At 45.1% G+C, this 17976-nt stretch overlaps 1 protein-coding gene across 6 annotated transcripts in view; it reads left to right on the top strand.

The window, feature by feature from the left end:
• PCYT1B (phosphate cytidylyltransferase 1B, choline) overlaps nucleotides 1-10541 on the top strand; it is a 40285-nt gene extending 29744 nt beyond the window's left edge. For 2 of the 6 annotated variants that reach the window (XM_064646808.1, XM_064646805.1), the window contains 4 exons: nucleotides 104-182; nucleotides 3328-3470; nucleotides 4958-5146; nucleotides 10313-10541. In XM_064646808.1, coding sequence (XP_064502878.1) covers nucleotides 104-182; nucleotides 3328-3470; nucleotides 4958-5146; nucleotides 10313-10519 — 618 coding nt within the window. In that variant the 3' untranslated portion in view covers nucleotides 10520-10541. Of the gene's footprint in view, nucleotides 1-103; nucleotides 183-3327; nucleotides 3471-4957; nucleotides 5147-6482; nucleotides 6575-8127; nucleotides 9407-9429; nucleotides 9753-10312 lie in introns of those variants that run through there. The other 4 variants (XM_064646802.1, XM_064646806.1, XM_064646804.1 and 1 more) reach the window with 4 other exon arrangements.
• The last annotated feature ends 7435 nt before the right edge of the window (nucleotides 10542-17976 follow it).

Genomic DNA, 17976 nt, shown 5'->3' with positions numbered 1-17976 from the left:
CAAGTTAGCTGAAGTCAAGGAATGAGATGATCCTCCACAACAACCTCCCAGTGAACCAAATCCAGTGATGGTGGGATGTGATTCTTCTTCTGTTTGCTGGCAGATTGACTTCGTAGCCCACGATGACATCCCGTACTCTTCCGCTGGCTCGGATGATGTATACAAACACATAAAGGAGGCAGGTAAGGGCAACTGCACATTTTAGCACCTTCCTTTTCAGCCTCAGCTCAAATTCTTTTACAGCCTTTTAACCACAACTGCTGGGAGAGAAGCAGTAGAGATAATATGACATTCTCTTACACCCTAACGGTAGGTACTCCTGACTTGAGCAGAAAGATGCACTTTGTAAAACCACAAAGGATGTCCTTGACTGAATTCCTGCCATAACCCCAAGGAAACCATTCAGATCTGGCATGAAAGAGTCCCATCTGGGTTTTTAAAACAATTTTATGGTGCTTGACAAAGAGTTTTGAATGGAGGAAAATGAGTTTAGTTCCCACAGCAGCCCAACCAACTTCAGTCATTTGTTGATAACTGCAAACTGATGACACCTTGACACATCCCAGTCCTAAATATGGGCAAGCACAGGCGCCCTTCAGGAGTCATTAGGATCCACTTCTGATTTGCACTGAGGGTTCTTTTCATTACACTGGCAGAGGGTTTAAATCTGTACCAGAGTAATTCATTTGCCATGCATATTTAGCAGTTTGGTTGACTACCATATTACACTGAACATGAATATGCTGAAGTCATTTGAGTTTGTATCTCTGCAGTTCAAGGAAGCTGAATTAAATCTGAGGAGATAACGTTAAGCTGCTGTTTGCCAGCAGTATGTATCCTAACACAGTGAACAGTGGGGGAGGACGAACAAATCATGACTTTCTTCTCCTGCTCCCTGGAGATGCTGCTTTGAACTCTGGTGAATTCAACCTCTATCTGGTCTACATAAACATGTATATTGGAAACTTAAAAAAATTCCAGAGTAATCTGCCTGGTGGTAATTTGTTGTGCAAAGTCACCTTCCCAAGCTATACAATGACAGTGGCGGACCAGGTATTGACCTGAGCTGAACGAATAAGCTTTTTATAGCAGCAGTTCCTGCTCTTTTTCCACTTGTGAACTTCCCTGTGGTGTCAGACTCACAACCCTCCTTTGGGAACTACTGTTCTATAGTTTCAGAGCCAATGCCAGTTTACTTCACTAGGCAGTGCAAAAAAGGCACCTCTGGTAAGGACAGGTGACCAAGGGACATCCAGCACATGTGCTGGACAGGCAACTATTTTGCTTTTCTTCTGTAAGGTGCTGAGTACACAGGACAACATGACAGGAGCCCTTGGTGTCACTGCATCTGACTGAGCGTGAGAGTGCCCAAACCTGGCACACCCTTCTCTGCTGTCATTGGGCATGGGTGCAGTGCACATGTCCTGATAAGAAATTCAAACTTTGCAGAATAGAGTATGAACTTACAGCTTCAGGGACTTGGGGTCTGTTGTTTGTCTGTCATGGCGAGATGCCAGAGAAGCATCTTGAGTCTTGTGTGGATGGATTTTGTTACATATAAACTGGCAATAGCGTTACCTTATTTGTGAAGAGTTTTGAGATCTAGTGCTGTAATAGTCCTAATGCTCCAGAACAGCATTATTACAATAATGAATTTCCCCTTTCTCTTAGGGGTTTTGTTTTAAATAGACCAGTGCTGTGGATGCATTTGTGCATTTTCCTTAGTTCCAGCACTCCCATTTTCCCACATGAGGTTCTCGGAGAGTGCAAAAGTGGATGGGAACTGTGGAGTTCCTTGTGTAGATTCTCATGAGCTCCTATTTCCCCATCCTCCCTTCAGTAGGTAGGAGAGCATATAGGCAACAGTGAGCTGGGTAACTCTGCAATGACTAAACCTCTGCACATCTGTGAACAATTAGTTTGGAAAATATGAATCAGTCCAACACATGAAGCATATGAAAGCCAAGTCAGTGACTAAAGGTAATGTTTGCATAGAGTTCCACTTTTGGATTAACAAAGGTAAGGTTTGGATTTTGTTCATGTATTCTTGTAGCTCCTACCTATAAAGGTTTCTGGCTCAAAATGGGTTTCACTGCTTCTAAAAATAGTTTCCTGAGTGACTGCTGCAAGCCTGAAAAGCACGATCAGAGAAACATCTCTGCTCATGATTAAAGTAATCTATTTTTTAGCAGAGTATTAATTAGAGATCAGAAAGAAAAAATATCACATAGCATTTAGTCACAAGAGGCTGCTAAGCTTCTTGATTCCTTCTCTGAGGCTTTTCCCAACCCTGTAAAATTAGCTAGCAATGCCTGCCTACTTGAAGTGAACGTGTGTGGATTAATTTGCCAGTAGCTTTAGCAGTGTTTAAGACAAAGCATTACTTTTCTTTTTTTGAAACCATTTCCAGTCTTCTCTCACAGCTCTGTCTCTCTCAGCAGCAGCTTGATGTTGCAATTACATATAAGTGATAGTAGTAATTTTTTGTAGCCGTAAATAACTACTAAACCAAGGTGTGCCAGCACTCTGCTGTTATTGCATTTGTGACTTGCATTAACAGTTCAGGTAATCCTATCTCGGTGAGGAGCAATTAAAAAGCAATAGTTATCCATGTTGAGGAAAATACAAGCAGTATTGATAAATGGCCCATTCTCTTAGGGACTGATTTGTCAGGGCAGGGAGGGTGGTTATGCAGCTACTGATATGGCTGGGTAGTCATGAAAGAGTCCCCATGGTATAACCCCATTTGTTCACACTACCATTACACTTCTCTGCCCTCTTACAGACCCCTGGCAACTCCAGGGTGTTTTCCAGTGATTATAATGCACCTTTTACCTGAAGGGGCTTCCTGGCTTTGGTCAAGGCCAGAGGCTGGTCTGTTTTACTCAGCAGAACAAAGACTGTCAGATAGTGCAGCACAGGAGGGGAGAGTGGAAATACGCAGGAGAGCAGCAAACCATCCTGCTCCTGTATATAACATTAAATAAGTGCTATGCTCATGAAAAGAACTGCTCAGTGAATTGCCACAGCTTTGAAGTTTGGCCTTCCTGGCTCAGGAGTCCCTACTGGTCTAATAAGTTCCACATCACAGCCGACACTGTGCAGAGGGCAAACTTCAGTCTTTCTGAAGACCTGAGGAAAAAGAATGGTATAGCAACCTTGCCTTCCCCAGGCTCACAGAGGAACAACAGGAAAGAACTAGGAATATGGCAGAATTGAAGCCTCTTAGCTTTGGTCAGGCATTTTTGTGTTCCTCCTCATCTACCTGCCCCAGTGCCTGGTCCTGCTGTGCTTTCTGAGCAGGCTTTCTTTTCCCACTTTGCTCAGGAATGTTTGTGCCAACACAGAGAACCGAAGGTATCTCCACATCAGACATCATCACAAGGATTGTCCGGGACTACGACGTGTACGCCCGGCGCAACCTCCAACGAGGATACACCGCCAAAGAGCTGAATGTCAGCTTTATAAGTGTAAGTACTGATCTGCATTTCCCTCTGAAAAACTCTCTCCTAGGACCCTGAATGTACAGGAAGAGTTAACAAAGGATATCTTCCTCCTGCTGCTTTTAAAATAGCTGGAAAGAACTCAGTTTAAAAGAATTTAAAAGAAACTGTTAAGTTGAGGGTAGTTTTAATTGCTCCTATTAATTAGCAGCTTCATTTCCATCTTACACTTTCATGCTTTTAACAAAGCTGCTGCTCCTCCTTCCTCCTAGAGCTGTAGGTGACAATGACACACGAGGAGGGAGCCCACCTCCCCACCACAGGCTGCTCAGCCACACACCCAACACCAGATTTCTTTTTTATTCCAAGAAAGCAGAACAGAGAGCAAGGATTTTGAAATCCAAATTTTCTCTACAATGCAATAGGATAAAAAAACCCAACCCAAACCAAAAAAACCCTAACAAAACCAGCCACCGAGCAGTGAGATTACTAGGGAAAGCAAAAATAGTTTTCAAAAGACAAGGAAGTATGTTAGGAAGCTGGTACATAAACGATGCTGAATAGCTCAGAAGCCACAATAGGTAGGGGAAGAGTGACATTTGAAAGGATGGCTCACATTATTCACCTTCCACATACAGACCTGTCCCTTACCCTCCAATGAGAAACAAGAGTTCACTGTCCTTCATTTTCTGTTTCAAGTTTTAATTTCAGGCCTCAAGATAACCCACATAACTGAAATCTCCCTTGTAACTGAGCTGGCTCACAGCAGGACTTCCCACCTCCTTCCCTGGAGCTGGGAAACCCCCTTGTGAAAGACTGAATTGTGTCATTTCATGAGAGTTTTGTTTACCTGTTTCTTATTTTGTAGTCTGGCAGATAAATCACAGATCACAGGGTATAAATATTTGTTTCACTGTCCCTCTCTTTTTCTGTGTGACTTAGGAGTTTGCTCTCTCCTCTATGGAGTTTGCTGGCCACAATCCACTGGCCTGCACACATCTGTGTTACAGTCAGAAGCTTCTGTTCTCAACAGGTGTGGAGGTGAAGAGAGTTTTCCTTGTGCTTGCACAAATCCAACCAAAGAGACATTTTGGTCCAAGTTAACATCCAGGCTGGCAAGTCAGCAGTGTTTGCTAGGAACCCCAGGGAGATTTGCCTTTTGCCCACTGCTAAGCTTGAGCTGTTAGTTTCTGACATGTATCCTTCACAAGATTCCTAGAATTTTCAAAGTGTGTTCAGTTTGGAAATACAGGAATATTCATGTAGTAGATTAAACACAGTAGTCACAAAAGAAGTCTTTTCAATAGGTACCTTGTGCACTTTGTTTCACGGATGTTAAATTTGCATTTATAATAATATGGGGGGCATATATTATAATATAGGGGGAGTGGTTAATGGGAATACCAAGGCCATATGTATTGTGATACATTAATGCAATTTTTTGTCTTCTTCTCAACTGTCAGTGGCTAATTATTTCCAAAGTTTTTATTAAACTCTTACCACACTTCTAACAGGAGAAGAAATACCGCTTTCAAAACCACGTGGACAAAATGAAAGAAAAAGTCAAGAATGTAGAGGAAAAGTCAAAAGAATTTGTTTACAAGGTGGAAGAGAAGAGCCATGACCTCATTCAGAAATGGGAAGAAAAGTCCAGGGAATTTATTGGCAACTTTTTAGAGCTGTTTGGACCTGACGGAGCTTGGGTAGGTATTCTGCCATCCCAGGAAGTCTGAGTGGTTTTTATTTCTCTGTAGCACAGATCAAGAGCAGATACTTTTGCTGCAGTCTTTGTTTCGAAATCCATTAGTAGGCTAATGCCAGACCTGGTTGCTGAAGCCATTAATGTATACCAATACTGCAGTAGAAGGATTTGCTGCTTCTGGCTGTTGCTTCTTTGGGATAATATCTGTGTTTTGTGAAGGTGTGGTGCTGAACAGGATACTGCATTCAGTAGAGCTACATAACAGCAACACATGAGCAAACAGGCTAATGCAGTCTGTTGGCCCTGTTAGCATTAAATGCAACCACACCGACATCAGAGATACACACTGGTGGTAGTGAGGGAAACAGGACCATTGAAAAGATTTCCAGTAGTTCTCTTCATGCTCAGTACCCAGCAGCAGAAGATGACAATTTTGTAACTTCAAACACTACTAATAGAAAGTTCTAAGAAATGATTTTACATGTCAAGTGTCCAGGCTTATCTAACTGCCAGCAGGGAAGGCTCAGGTGGAACTAAAGGACTTGCAAAGCTCTCCTTGGTACATGCTGGCTTCACAAAGCCTGTTTCCTAAAGATCCCCAAGTGCCTTGGAAAGGCAATTCAGAGCGTGCAACAGCATCTTTCACCTGCTCCAACCAAAGTCACACACTGAGTGGTGAGTTGGTGACACTTCAGAGCCCCAAAAGATTTCTGGGCCCCATTTTTCAGTCTGATAGCTTGCCAAACCTCAAAAAGCTTTGTTTTCTTGTAGGACTTCCTTTTGCAACATTGCAACTGGTAACAGAGCTCAGTTTGAATGTAGAATTTATCAGTTGTTTAAACCTTCTTAGACCTTCCTGCTGAGAGTCAGTCCCTTTCCAATGAGCTGTCTGGACAGCTGTGTTGGGTGAAAGCCCAGGCCCAGCCAGACCCTCCAGTGCAGGCACCATCTCAGATGTGCTGCTCTGGTTGCAAACTCTGAGTGAAAAAGAGTTTGTTTTCTGTTGAAAGGATCGCAGCAGAGTTTTTGTTTGTAAACAAACCCTTAGAAAGCATCACAGACGACTTGTGAATTAAGTAGCCCACCTCACTGCTGTGTCATAGCTCAGTGCCACCAAAGCATACAGTACCTGCCTGTTACTGGGGTTCTTATCTTTGCACTGCCATGACTTGCTGTGTTGATTGCCACTCAGCTGAGAAAACCCTAAAACTGAACAGAGACTGTATCTTTATAATCTTACAGTTACTTCTGTCCCATGCAAAGGCAGGTGGTCACTGAAGAACACAGACCTCAGCCACATAAATACGTAGCTTATGTAGCAGTTTGTTCATTCACAGTGCCATGTTCCCTGGGGAGGGCAAGAAGGGAACTCTTCTGATGAAATGCCCTGGTTTACCAGCATCGTCCACATCCACTTGAAGCTTCCCCTGTAAGTTATTGCCCATAGAGCTTGATGTGTGTTCCCCATGTGGGATGGTCCTGTGGCCATAGGTGCTGAATAAATAAAACTAATGCTAACAGAGCATGTAAAATCCACAGGAGGTGAGATGAGTTTGGCTGTGCAGAGAGGAAAGAATTTTAAATCCTTGAATCCATTCCCTGGCTCTACCCACTCAACACTGCACGCTAATGGCATTTTAGAAGACCTTTGCTGATAAAACATTTTACCAAATCCAATTAGCTAAAAGCTGATCTGCAAAGGTCTTTTAAGATATCTCCTGAGTTAGTGTTTGACCACAGAGTAGGACATCTGGTGCAATCATAGAGACCTTTGTTAAGAAAAAGAGGAGTGAAATCTTCTCACAGTGTTGCAGGAAAAGCATCAGTGACAGCAAGCTGAGAGGTGGTGTGGCTTTTTTTAAATCAGTTTTAGCCTTGGCAACGGGAAAGACTTTTAAAATAATGATAACTTACTATTAGTGTCAAAACTGTTATTAACGTTAATTTGCCTTATCACTGTTAGTTAGATGGTGCTTTTAATGTTGACATTAAAAGTACAGGAATCATTACGGGCATGCTGGATCCCTAGATCAGTAATTTGCATGCCATTAATATGCTATTATTATTTCACAAATAATTATTATAATATGCTTTATGCTAGCATCAATTTCCTAAAAGTAAGGGCCACGTAACCCACAAAAAAATGCCCATTTGTGAAAAAGGTCAAAATGTCAGTTTTCAAATGTCAAGATGTCTATAATTCAGTGGCAATTTTGCCCACCTGTGCAATCCCCTGTATGTACATTTTCTGCAAGAGAGTCACAGAGGAGTCAGAAGTGATGATAATGTGGCATGAAACTTAAGTGTGCTGTGAGAAGGGACCACCACACAGCCTGGCACACAGGGCCCAATGGCAGAGACACCACTCTGTGGAAGTGGAAAGCAGCAGGGTCCATTCCACCTCCTCCCGGACGGGCACAAACGGGCACCTACAATTGAGGTCAGCAGAGAGAAAGCAAAGCTCACAGGGCAGGGTTCTGTGCCAGTCTCCCTCAGAAGTGTCCCTCCAGATGAGATATCCCTTCAAGGGGTCGGCTGCAGTGCACAGAGGCAGTTGGGGATGGTTGTACTTGAAATGGCTGCAGCACCTCAGACATCAGCAGGGGCTCAGATGAGACTTACAGGTTGCAACATGAACCCAGGGACAGTGTCTAGGCCACACCATGTGTCTGCAGCCTGGACCCAAACATGGCCTCGGAATAATCAGCAGCTCAAAAGCAGAAGTAACACTTAGCTGACACTTGCTTTGTAAAGAAAAGGAGTATCAACATATAGACAATGAGATTCAGAAATGGGCAAAATATTTTTTCGCAGAAGCAAGTTTGCCAAAAAGAAACCCTGAACTGATTGGCTGTACCTGAACTTGCTTGAATTAAGACTTTGAAATTATTTTCCCACCTCTGGTAAAGGTCCAGAGCACATCCAGCCTTGTCTAACCCTCCAGCATTCGGGAAGCCATTAACACTTGTTCTGCTTCTTCAGCACCCAACAGCCCAAGGAGCACCTTGCCTGCAAAGGGTATGACTTACTGACCCTACTAGGGCACAGTTGGAAGGAAAGATGCATTCTGGAGGCAAGTGAATTACACCACCTCCTCCTCCTGCAGCAGTTGTGGTTTTAGCCAGAAACCTGGTGGAATCCAGCACTAGTGCAGGAGGCAATTCGGAGTGGCCAGGCAGTTACCCTGCTGAAGGTGTGAATACACCAGCTTGTGCAAGCCACAAACCCTTTGCTGAAGCAGGGACTGGGAAGCAGGTGTCCTTACAGCCTGGCCAAGGGCCCTAGTAGGAAGGTGGGATTCCCCTTTCCATCTCTGGCCCAGATGACCCAAGATACAGCCACATACCCCCTGCCACATGGGATACCAGCCAAGCTGGGACACTTGGATCTCCCCCAGCACTGGTACCACACCACTATGAAGCACCACTATACCTCTGAGCTTTCTGAAGTGGCAGGAGCAAGTCGAAGTGTTTTGGTTGGCCAGGGTAAAGATACTTCACATCAAACATTTTTTTGTTTGTTGGGAGTCATTTTCACTGAGAGGGTGAAACAGATTAAGTCAAGCCAACAGAACTGCAGATTTCTGTGATCTAAAGAGAAGTTTTGCACCCCTACCACTGAATTGCAAACAGGCTTTGGGGCTTTGCCAGCCCTGGTGACATCCTCACAGCTCTCAGCCACAGAAATCCTCCCCCATTCCTGGCACCATTTATCAGGAGCAACCACCATCTGCTAACTGTTGAGATTTTAGGAAGTCTTGGCTATTTTGGACCTAGCAGTTGTGCAGGGGTAGGTTACACACCGTGGGGTGTTGGTAAGTGTGGCTCCAGGCAGGAACTGTTCTGCCATTCCGCACTGCAGCAACATCCAGGCTCTAAAACTAAGTCAATAAAGGCCAACGTGCTAAAGATGTTAATTGGGAGAGGGAGCTCACAGGGGAACAGTTAAGTTCAGTATTTGTGCTCGATTTTTAACACTTGGGATTAGCAAACACCAGGAACCTGAGGGGAAAATCAGCATTGGCCTCTCTGCTGGCAGGGAAGTTTCAAAGAGGGGAAGGAAGAACAAAATGGGCAGCTACAGGCTCCTTGGCTGGTAGTAAGGTCGGCACACAGTAGAGTCACTGCGGGGAGAAGGGGAGGAGAGGAACAAGATGAAAACTTAGCTAAGATCAAGTCTGCAGCTGCCCAAACAGGCAAATCCAGCATACATTCTGCACAAGTATTTTCCTCTCAGACCTGAATGGCAACTTAACTTTGTCCGGGCTGGATCTTTCCTTTCCAGCCGAGCATCACCTGTGACCTGACTGCCAGTGCTCCAGCCAAGATTGAGACTTCTTGCTCCCCATCCCCAGGAGGAGCAGCAAGGCACTGAGATTTGGCATTTTTCACCTGACTCCTGCAGCAGCTGCACAGCACATGCCACATCTTCTGTAGCCCAGCCCAGCAGGCTGATGCAAGGCCCTGTAGCTGCTGTAGTAAGTAGAGGTACTTGCCTTAGTGTAGCAGATTGCTTGACTGCAGAGGTGGGCTCTTCCACCCTACCAGCTCTGGCAGGCCTCCACTCAGCTTTGCAAAGCAAAAATGACAATAAAGCTCCAAGCAGAACATAGAGCCTGCACGTGTTTCTCTTTTCACACAGACACCCAAATTCTGACATTCCCACCCCCAGTTTATGGGTTTGAGTGGTGCCTGCTCCAGGTATCTAGGGAAGCAGCTGCCAGTATTTGGCAGGCACAAGGCTGTCTCAAGAAGGGAAAGAGGAATAAAGGCTGGAAGAGCCAGGAAGCTCAGGAGAAGGGTGGTCTGTATCAGCATGCTAGAAGCAAAAAAGGTCATGGGAACTAAGAATGTTGGGTGTTCAGGCAGCAAAATGACTTTAAGAGTGTGATCAACGCATACAAAAAAGACAAAGGGAGTCCCCCGAGCTGGCTTGGGATAGTACACACAGTGTTCTCACACTGGGGGTGTCTCAGCTGAGGTGAAAACTTGCACATAAAAGCCAGGTTATTATGAGCACAGGAGAAGAGGCAAACCAGCTGTGCTCCAGGGCTTTGGCTCCCTGCTCTCTCCCAGGTGAGAGGCACAGTGCAGCCCCTGCCTGCTCACAGCCATCCCTTCCCCCCTGTGCAATACTCAAAGAGCATCTTTTCACTTTGCTTTTGCAGAAGCAGATGTTCCAGGAACGAAGTGGCCGAATGCTCCAGGCTTTTTCTCCCCGGCAGAGCCCAAACAGCAGTCCCACACGAGGCCGCTCTCCATCCCGCTCTCCATCTCCACCTTGGGTCATCAATAAGGCCTCCCCTCCCTCTTCTCCAAAAGCTGCCTCTGCCTCCCTCAGCAGCATGAGCGAGGGAGATGAGGATGAAAAATAAAGATATATTTTTTTAACCATGAGACAGAAGAACAAGCTATGGACTCAGCCACTGGATGGGGAGAAGCGTGAGGAACACCAGGGGTATCTCTGACAGCAGGGATCGTGCTCTGGGAGATGTTGAAAACTAACTGGAGCACAGCAGGGGAGATCTCAGGAAGAGCTTATCCCATCCCCACTCCCTGGCGGTGCTGGAGGCCCAGCCAGCAGCGCCTGCCAGACACAGCACCAGGGAATGACAAAAACACACCTGTGTGCCAGGTCCTGTCCCTGTTGTGCTGCTTTACAGCCGCTGCTCCAGGCCAGGCCGGCGGGAGCTCTGCACCGAGGGGGACTGGCCCAGCACACAGGCACGTGTGGGCTGCAGCCTATGGATGGAGAAGATGCAGTTGTACCAGACCCTGCTGACCTTGAGCTCTTCTGGCACATGAAAGAATGGCTTTGCTGCAGCAAATACATTGAGAAACAGGGAATAAAGTTTTACTTTTTTTTCTTCTCGAATAACATCCGCCCCAGAGCCCAAACCATACCACTGAAATGGAGAGCTCTCCAGGCGAGTTGATGGAAATCCATTTAATATATTCAGTGCTGCTTGTTGACTGAGCCTCTGTATGGGGTGTGTGTAAAGTGTCAGGCTTTTTGCTTTATCAGATTGCTCTCCACATTCTTAGTGCCTGAACAGCTGCCTGATCACTTCTGGTTTGCCCCCTGGCTTTGCACTTCGAAGGAAAGAAAGTAAATGAAAAGACAGCCCTATCTGGAATGTGGTGGTGTGGGAAATAGATAGTTTGAAGATGGTTGTGGTTTTGACAGGTGAATTCTAAAAAACCCCCATGGGATCCCAAGGCCTTGGGATGTGGCCTCCTAGGAAACCCTGCTGCTCCCAGCTATGTATCAGCAAACGACAAGCAAAAAATGCTGCTGTTGGCACATGGTACTCAGCCAGTTCAACAAACTTCTCATCAAACTCTCACCAAGGTGTGTTCACTGACACACTGCCCTTGCAGAGGATCCCAAGGCCATTCCTCTACTTTAACATGGAGAAAAGGTTGGAAAAAATGAAGCCTTTTAAATGGGATTAGGCACGAGGATTTTCTCACTCCATCCATGACACCCATCCAGCCCCGAGCAGAAACACAGGGAGAGCACATGGATGAAGCTTTCCCTGATGTCCTTCCAGCTGGGCAAAGCCAGACCTGCCTGACATTCAGCCCCTCAGCTGGCACCTGCTATGGTGGCTGCAGAGACTGGCAGGATTTCTGAGTCCCATGGGCAGCCACAGGAATGCCCCCAGCCCACAGTGCTGTGGTGGGCTGGGCACCAGTGATGCCATTTGGCTCCCAGGCTCACCTGGCACAGCTGCCTCAGCACATGGGCACGTTTGAGACTCTCCAGCCCAGCATCAGCTTTGGTGTCTGGCCAGCAGGACAAGGCTTCCACCGCCCACCTGTCCTATGGGCAGCCTGCTGGGCACAGCCTCAGGCAGTGAGTCACAGCAGCAGAATCACTCTGTGCCACGGCTGCCTGGAACTGCAAACCCACCAGGAACTGCAAACCCACCAGGACACGGTGGCCGCTGTGGGTAGCACCAGTCAGCACTTGCTGGTTCCCTGCACAGACAGCACAGGAAACACTGGGAGAGGAGGGCTTCAAGTGGCTCTTGGAAAACAACTGAGGGAAGAGGATGCCCGAGCACATGGGGTGGTTGTACTTGCTGGCTGTAAGGACAGGCTGCTGTCCTTACCTCACTGAGTGTGACCAGGTTGGTAGCTAAGATTTCTTTCACTCCATCCCTTCCAGATACTTTTCTGGGCAGGTAAATTACAGACCCTGGTACCTGGCACGAAATTAGCCCTGCACTCTGCTCGTTTCCTACAGCTTTCATCCCTCCCCCACTACGAGGTAACTGATTTTAGTTTGGCAACATTTTGCCAGACTCTTCTCAGATGACCACAAGTACACAGCATCTTGTGCCACACTTCATCATCTGGAATAAAGGTATTTCCTTCTTCACAGAGCTGCAAAAAGAGATGAGCAGGAAATAGGGTGGAAAGTGCAAAGGCAGAGCCACAGCTACTTCAGCTGCTGCCAGCTGTGCGCCCAATGGGACGATGCAATTAAGACCTTTCTCAGCCTTAGGCAACCTGTTACTGTAATTTCATACCTGGGATGCACTTGTTTTTCTGATCCTTTGCAAGTCTTAAGTCTTCCCATCACAAACCACTCCTCCACCATGGGAACTGTCTGCTCTCTACTGGTGCTGTTGATGTGACGAGCCATGTCCAAATGCAATGGAGGTGGGCAGGGATTTGTTGTTCTTGGCTTTTAGCATTTGTTTTTTGTTCATTTTAGTTTCACAGCACTTACTGTTCAGCAGCCCTTGCTCAGTGGTTTGAGTGGAGACAGCACCACAATTTGTGGATGGGAACTGGAGAAAAACTCACCAGTGACCTGTTCTTATCAGATGCTGTTTCTCAGGGTCACAGGTGGGTACCCAGCAACAAAGCCATATACTGTACCAGGTGTCCATTTGCATTTTGGATATCAATAAGCTAAAGCCTTTGCCCTGCAGGTACATTCATGTGCTGTCTCCAGCAAACCAGAACCTCATCATCTCTGGACACATGGAGGGCAGTTTTGCACTTCTGAGTCATGGTTGGGTTTTATTTTTCACAAGTGTTGCTTTAATTCAGTCCTATTTATCAGCCAAGCTCCACATGAAAAATAAACAGTGTATGACAAACACAGCTGCCTCACCCTGTTATTTTACAGCACCTTTGGACACATGAACACAACCCCCAGCACAAACCCCACTGATGGCACAGTGTCTGTTACCCCATCCTTGGTACCCCACAAATGCCACTAGAACAGCTTTGCCAACCTGCCCAAAATGCTGCTGCTTGACTTGCTGCTCTCCACATGGACAGGATCACCTCTCCTTGCCTCACCCACGTTTTTCTGGCTGCAAGGTAAAGGTGGGGAAATGCTGTCCCAGCTGGAGAGGTGCAGCCTTACACACCAACAAGTCTGAGACCTCCCTTATTCTCTGTCCCAGCACAGTGGATTCAGGAGCCACTATTTTAATTCTAAGTGGAAGAAAGAGATGGTGCTTTTGCAGCCATACTGATTCTGCTGCTGAGCAACAACTGAGATGCTCTTGTGGGTGCCAAGATGATGTGTGGCTGTAACAGATTTAGGGAAAACTGCAGCAGCAAATGTGAGCCACAGGGACAAATCCTGACACTGGCCTTCAGACTTGACTCTTTCTCCATCTGATCCAGTCTGATACCTGAATATTCTTGCTTTGTTCTTTCCCTTTTGTCCTCCTTTCTGTAAGAAGTTAGTACTGCAGCAGCTGTAAAGATTATTTATTGAACAGTCCTGTGTCAGGCAGGGAGAAGCTGAACCAGCGGATGAAGGCTCAGGACTTCCCATCTGAGATCTTTTTAATTACAGAATAAGCAATTTTCCAAGTCATTGAGCACAGCAGAGCAACTATTTAAAGGCGCAGAGCCCACACCAAGATGCTGCCAGGTAATAGAAGCTTTATCACTTAAGATGGATTTGTGGCTGTTTTGAGCAGTGCCTGGGTATCACTTGGGAGATACGTAAGAAGCATCCCTGTGAGTGAGCTCACAGTGTTCAGCCTAGTCCAGAGGAGATCCTTGTTTGGTTCATGGCAAATCCCCTTGGGAACCAGGCCTATGAGCAGGAAGGAAAGGTTTGATACTACATCAAATTTGCTTGTAAAAGGGTAACAAACATCACAGGAAGAGAATCCTGTGTGATAGCACTTAATTAAGCAGCAGTTTCACTTGAGTCTGGTGCAGAACACCTCTGACCTCCTCATAAAACAGGGCTGTAGATGGGTCAGAAAATGAACCTAGGGTTTTGCCTCTTGGGAGGAGACCCTTTCAGGCAGCAGACTATCTTAAGAACTGATCTGATTTTGAAGAGAATTGTTTTCCTCTCAAAATACATGTGTCCAGAAGCGCAAACACACAGTTATTTTCTGCCCTTTTCTTTCTAAAGAGAAGGCCCTTTCCTGGTAGGTGAAAGGAAGGACAGCATTAGAATTTCTAATTGGAATGGAAATCAAGGCCACTGCCTCACAGCTCCACCTGGGGGAGAGGAGACAGGTACAGACTGAAATAAAAATAACTGAAATCCTTCGGATATGCACTTTCACTGTGCTAATCCGGGAAGTGTGGGACCGAGACTCCAGCAACAACTGAGGCTCTTCCTATGACAATGCTACAAGCAGTTCCACAAATAAGAGGCTTGAATTTCCCTACCCCAGCAGTTATTCATGGCCAGTTCTTTCACACTTGTTATCTCCGTCCCTTTTTAGATATTCTCTACAACAGCATCAATGCCTGCTTCAATGAGGAAGGGAGAACTGCAAGCTCTGAAGCCAGGTGAGGCAGTTCTGCCTTTCACACAAATGTCTGCTTTCTATACTGGAGAACAGCAAAATACACTGTGAAGACAAACAAGCAAAAAAAAAATTTAAGGAGAAAATTATGCCTTTGAAAGGATCCCAGACATGGATCTGAAAGGGGGACACCCCAAACCCATATCCTACGGGATCAAACAATGCAGAAACCCCCAAACCCCTGTGATTGGCTTCTCCTGTTTGCAGAAAGAGTGAAAGCAAAACCTCTGGCACAGGAAAGTTGGGATCCAGTAATCTGAAGAGGTTTTGGTGCTTTTTTTGGTTTTTAAATGACTGCAGTAAACAAAAGCAAAAATACAGTTGCAAGGCACAGGTTTCACAGTTACAAAGCACAGATTTCAGTTAAAAATGTAGCAATAAATTAATGTTTTAAATCCTTAACTGGACTAATCAAGAAGAAAATGGTCTTTTAACTCAAAGCAGTTATTCCTGTGCCTGAGCACATCAAGTCTCACACACATTTCAAATTCTACAAACAACTTTGATAAAATAAATTATGCCCTCTTCATCACTTTTTGGTACTTTTTTCCCCCATTTTCATGATTCTCTAATCACATTTCCCTACAAACCCACACTGGTTTTCCATAAAATAAAGGGCCTGTGAGCTTCAAAGCTGTCATCCAGTTAGGAAGAGTAGATTAATTATAACCTGTTCTTTACAAGTGACCAGCTCTGAATATCAACAGGAGTGTGTTATTTTGATGTACTACACGCCATACTACAGCCTTTTCATTTCAAAACTAATGCATTAACTAGTAGGAATCCAGTTACTTTGCTACTTAGCCATACTTAAGATATTTTGTATCATCTGTTTAAAAGTTATTTAGCTTCATTTTTAAGTGTCCTGAACTTGCACTGCTACAATATGTGATTAAAAGTCAAATGCCAAAAGAAAATGGAGAACTATCACTTAGGGAAAATTCTCATTTGTTCTCCTCATCCCCCTTTGGTTACCTAAAAGGCCTCTCACAAATGAGTGCATTTATTCCAGAAAAAACCAAACCCAACCTTTTAAATATTCACATTGTTCACAGGCAAACAGAAAAATGCATAAGGCATATCCTGTATAAGAACTAACAAGATTCTCCCCAAAAATAGCTGGTTCCAAATTAAACATAATCCAAACATCACAAATCTTGGGTGGCTTGTTTTGATTTCCTTTTTCCTCCTCAAGACGACCTTTACTTCAAACCATCCCACAGCACATACTTGTGTCACAGCCACACAGAGAACATGGAGAACCATCTGAAAACACCAGCAAGCTCAGAGTCGGTATCTTTTATGCAAAGAGTGGTAGTACGACCATGCCATCAGCAGAACTGACTCCAGCCATTACCTGAATGAAATCACACCCACAGAAAAGTGCCCAAGGTGATCATCTTGCACACTTTACCCAACTGTTCAACTGTTTATCAAGAACCCAAAAGTTAGAGATTAATTATATATTTGAGCACTGACAGTTGTGTATCAAGCACCCTGATAAAATACTTCCACATGCCACTACAAACCTAGAAACCCCAGTTCACCTGCTGTAAAACACGGTGTTTAACAAGCCAGCATTCTCCATTGTTGAGTGCACAGAGTAATAGCATGACAAAATGTATTTAAAATATTATACAAAGCATAACTGCAACCTCCTCATCCATGACAAAGGGCTATTTGTGAAATACATTGTACAGTGGTAACCTTGTACATTACAAGGCACAGGACCCGGCCACTTTCAGCAGCACATAACGCAGCAGTTCACAAGTACTGCATTGTGTGGACCAGACACCCACTCACCAATACTGACACCACATCTGGAAATCCAGAAGGAAAGAACAGTGTTTCCCTGGGGGAATGTTGTTGCCCTGTTCCAGAGCATCTAGAGCACAGTGCTTGGGAACACTAACCTTTAGCCCACCAACACTGAGAGACACAGCAACTACCCCGTGGCTGTGACTCACACCTGGCACACACACAAAGCCACTTTCCTCTACCTGAATGCAAACCTGACCATGCCTCAAGTGTGGGTCCCCCACAGCCTCAAGGACTCTGTATCAAGTGTTCCAATGTCTACAAAGGGATTTATTAACAGAAGGATAAAGAGCAAAGCAAACAGGCGAGGGAGGTGCTCACTGAAGTGCAGGGGAAGTCACACGCACCAACAACCCCAAGTTTGCCAGGACAGCTCCCGTGGCACAACGTGCAAACTGGCATCAGCTTCCACAATGGCAAGAACATGTTAATGAAGCTGTCCCTGGAAAGCTTCCCCATACCAAAACACAGTCAACACGTGACCCTGAAGACTGGCAGAACTGAAGCTTTTGTCTGAAAATGGTCTTTTGAATGAGTGTATTTACAGGTACCCAGACATTAATTTCAAGACAGGAATCCACATTTTTGCAGATCAAAAATGTCTTATGACATTCAAATCATGGCTCCAGCTGCACACTAGTAGAAGCAAAGGAACATGCCTGCTGCCTTTGGACTAGGAGACACATAGCTTGGACCAAAGCCATAAAAAAATTATCCAAGTCACAAGGATGGAGAAGGACTTTCAGATTGCTGTGACAAGATTTCTAAAAGACTGATGCTGTTAGACAACACATGGCAGACATTATTTACTATACTCCAATTTACTCCTAGTGGAGATGGTACAAAAGCTTAAAGTAAAAACAGCCTCCAAGTTAGATGATGAATATAAACTGATCTGACATTAATAAAGAGTTTAATTTTTCCTATCAAGCACGCCTGACATGTTTTATATCTCTGACTTAATTTAAAAACTGTCTACTGCAAGATTGTCTTCCCACTGAAAGTAACAAATTGAAGTACTGAGTCTACAGCAGTCTGAAAAAGCCATGAATTGTATAACAAAAACATGATCCCTTGTTACAAATTGTTCTCCTACATAAGCCTGTGTCCTAAAGCCATAAATCTTCATTATACTGCTGCTGCTGCAACTAGTTGCTTTATTTTCTACAGACAGCTACTGTCAAATATTATGTGGTACATGCTGA

The sequence above is a fragment of the Pseudopipra pipra genome, chromosome 2, assembly GCF_036250125.1.
Source record: "Pseudopipra pipra isolate bDixPip1 chromosome 2, bDixPip1.hap1, whole genome shotgun sequence".
In the NCBI taxonomy this organism is placed as follows: Eukaryota; Metazoa; Chordata; class Aves; order Passeriformes; family Pipridae; genus Pseudopipra; species Pseudopipra pipra.
The sequence above is the reverse complement of the archived record's forward strand: the minus strand, read 5'-3'. Positions and strand labels throughout refer to the sequence as shown.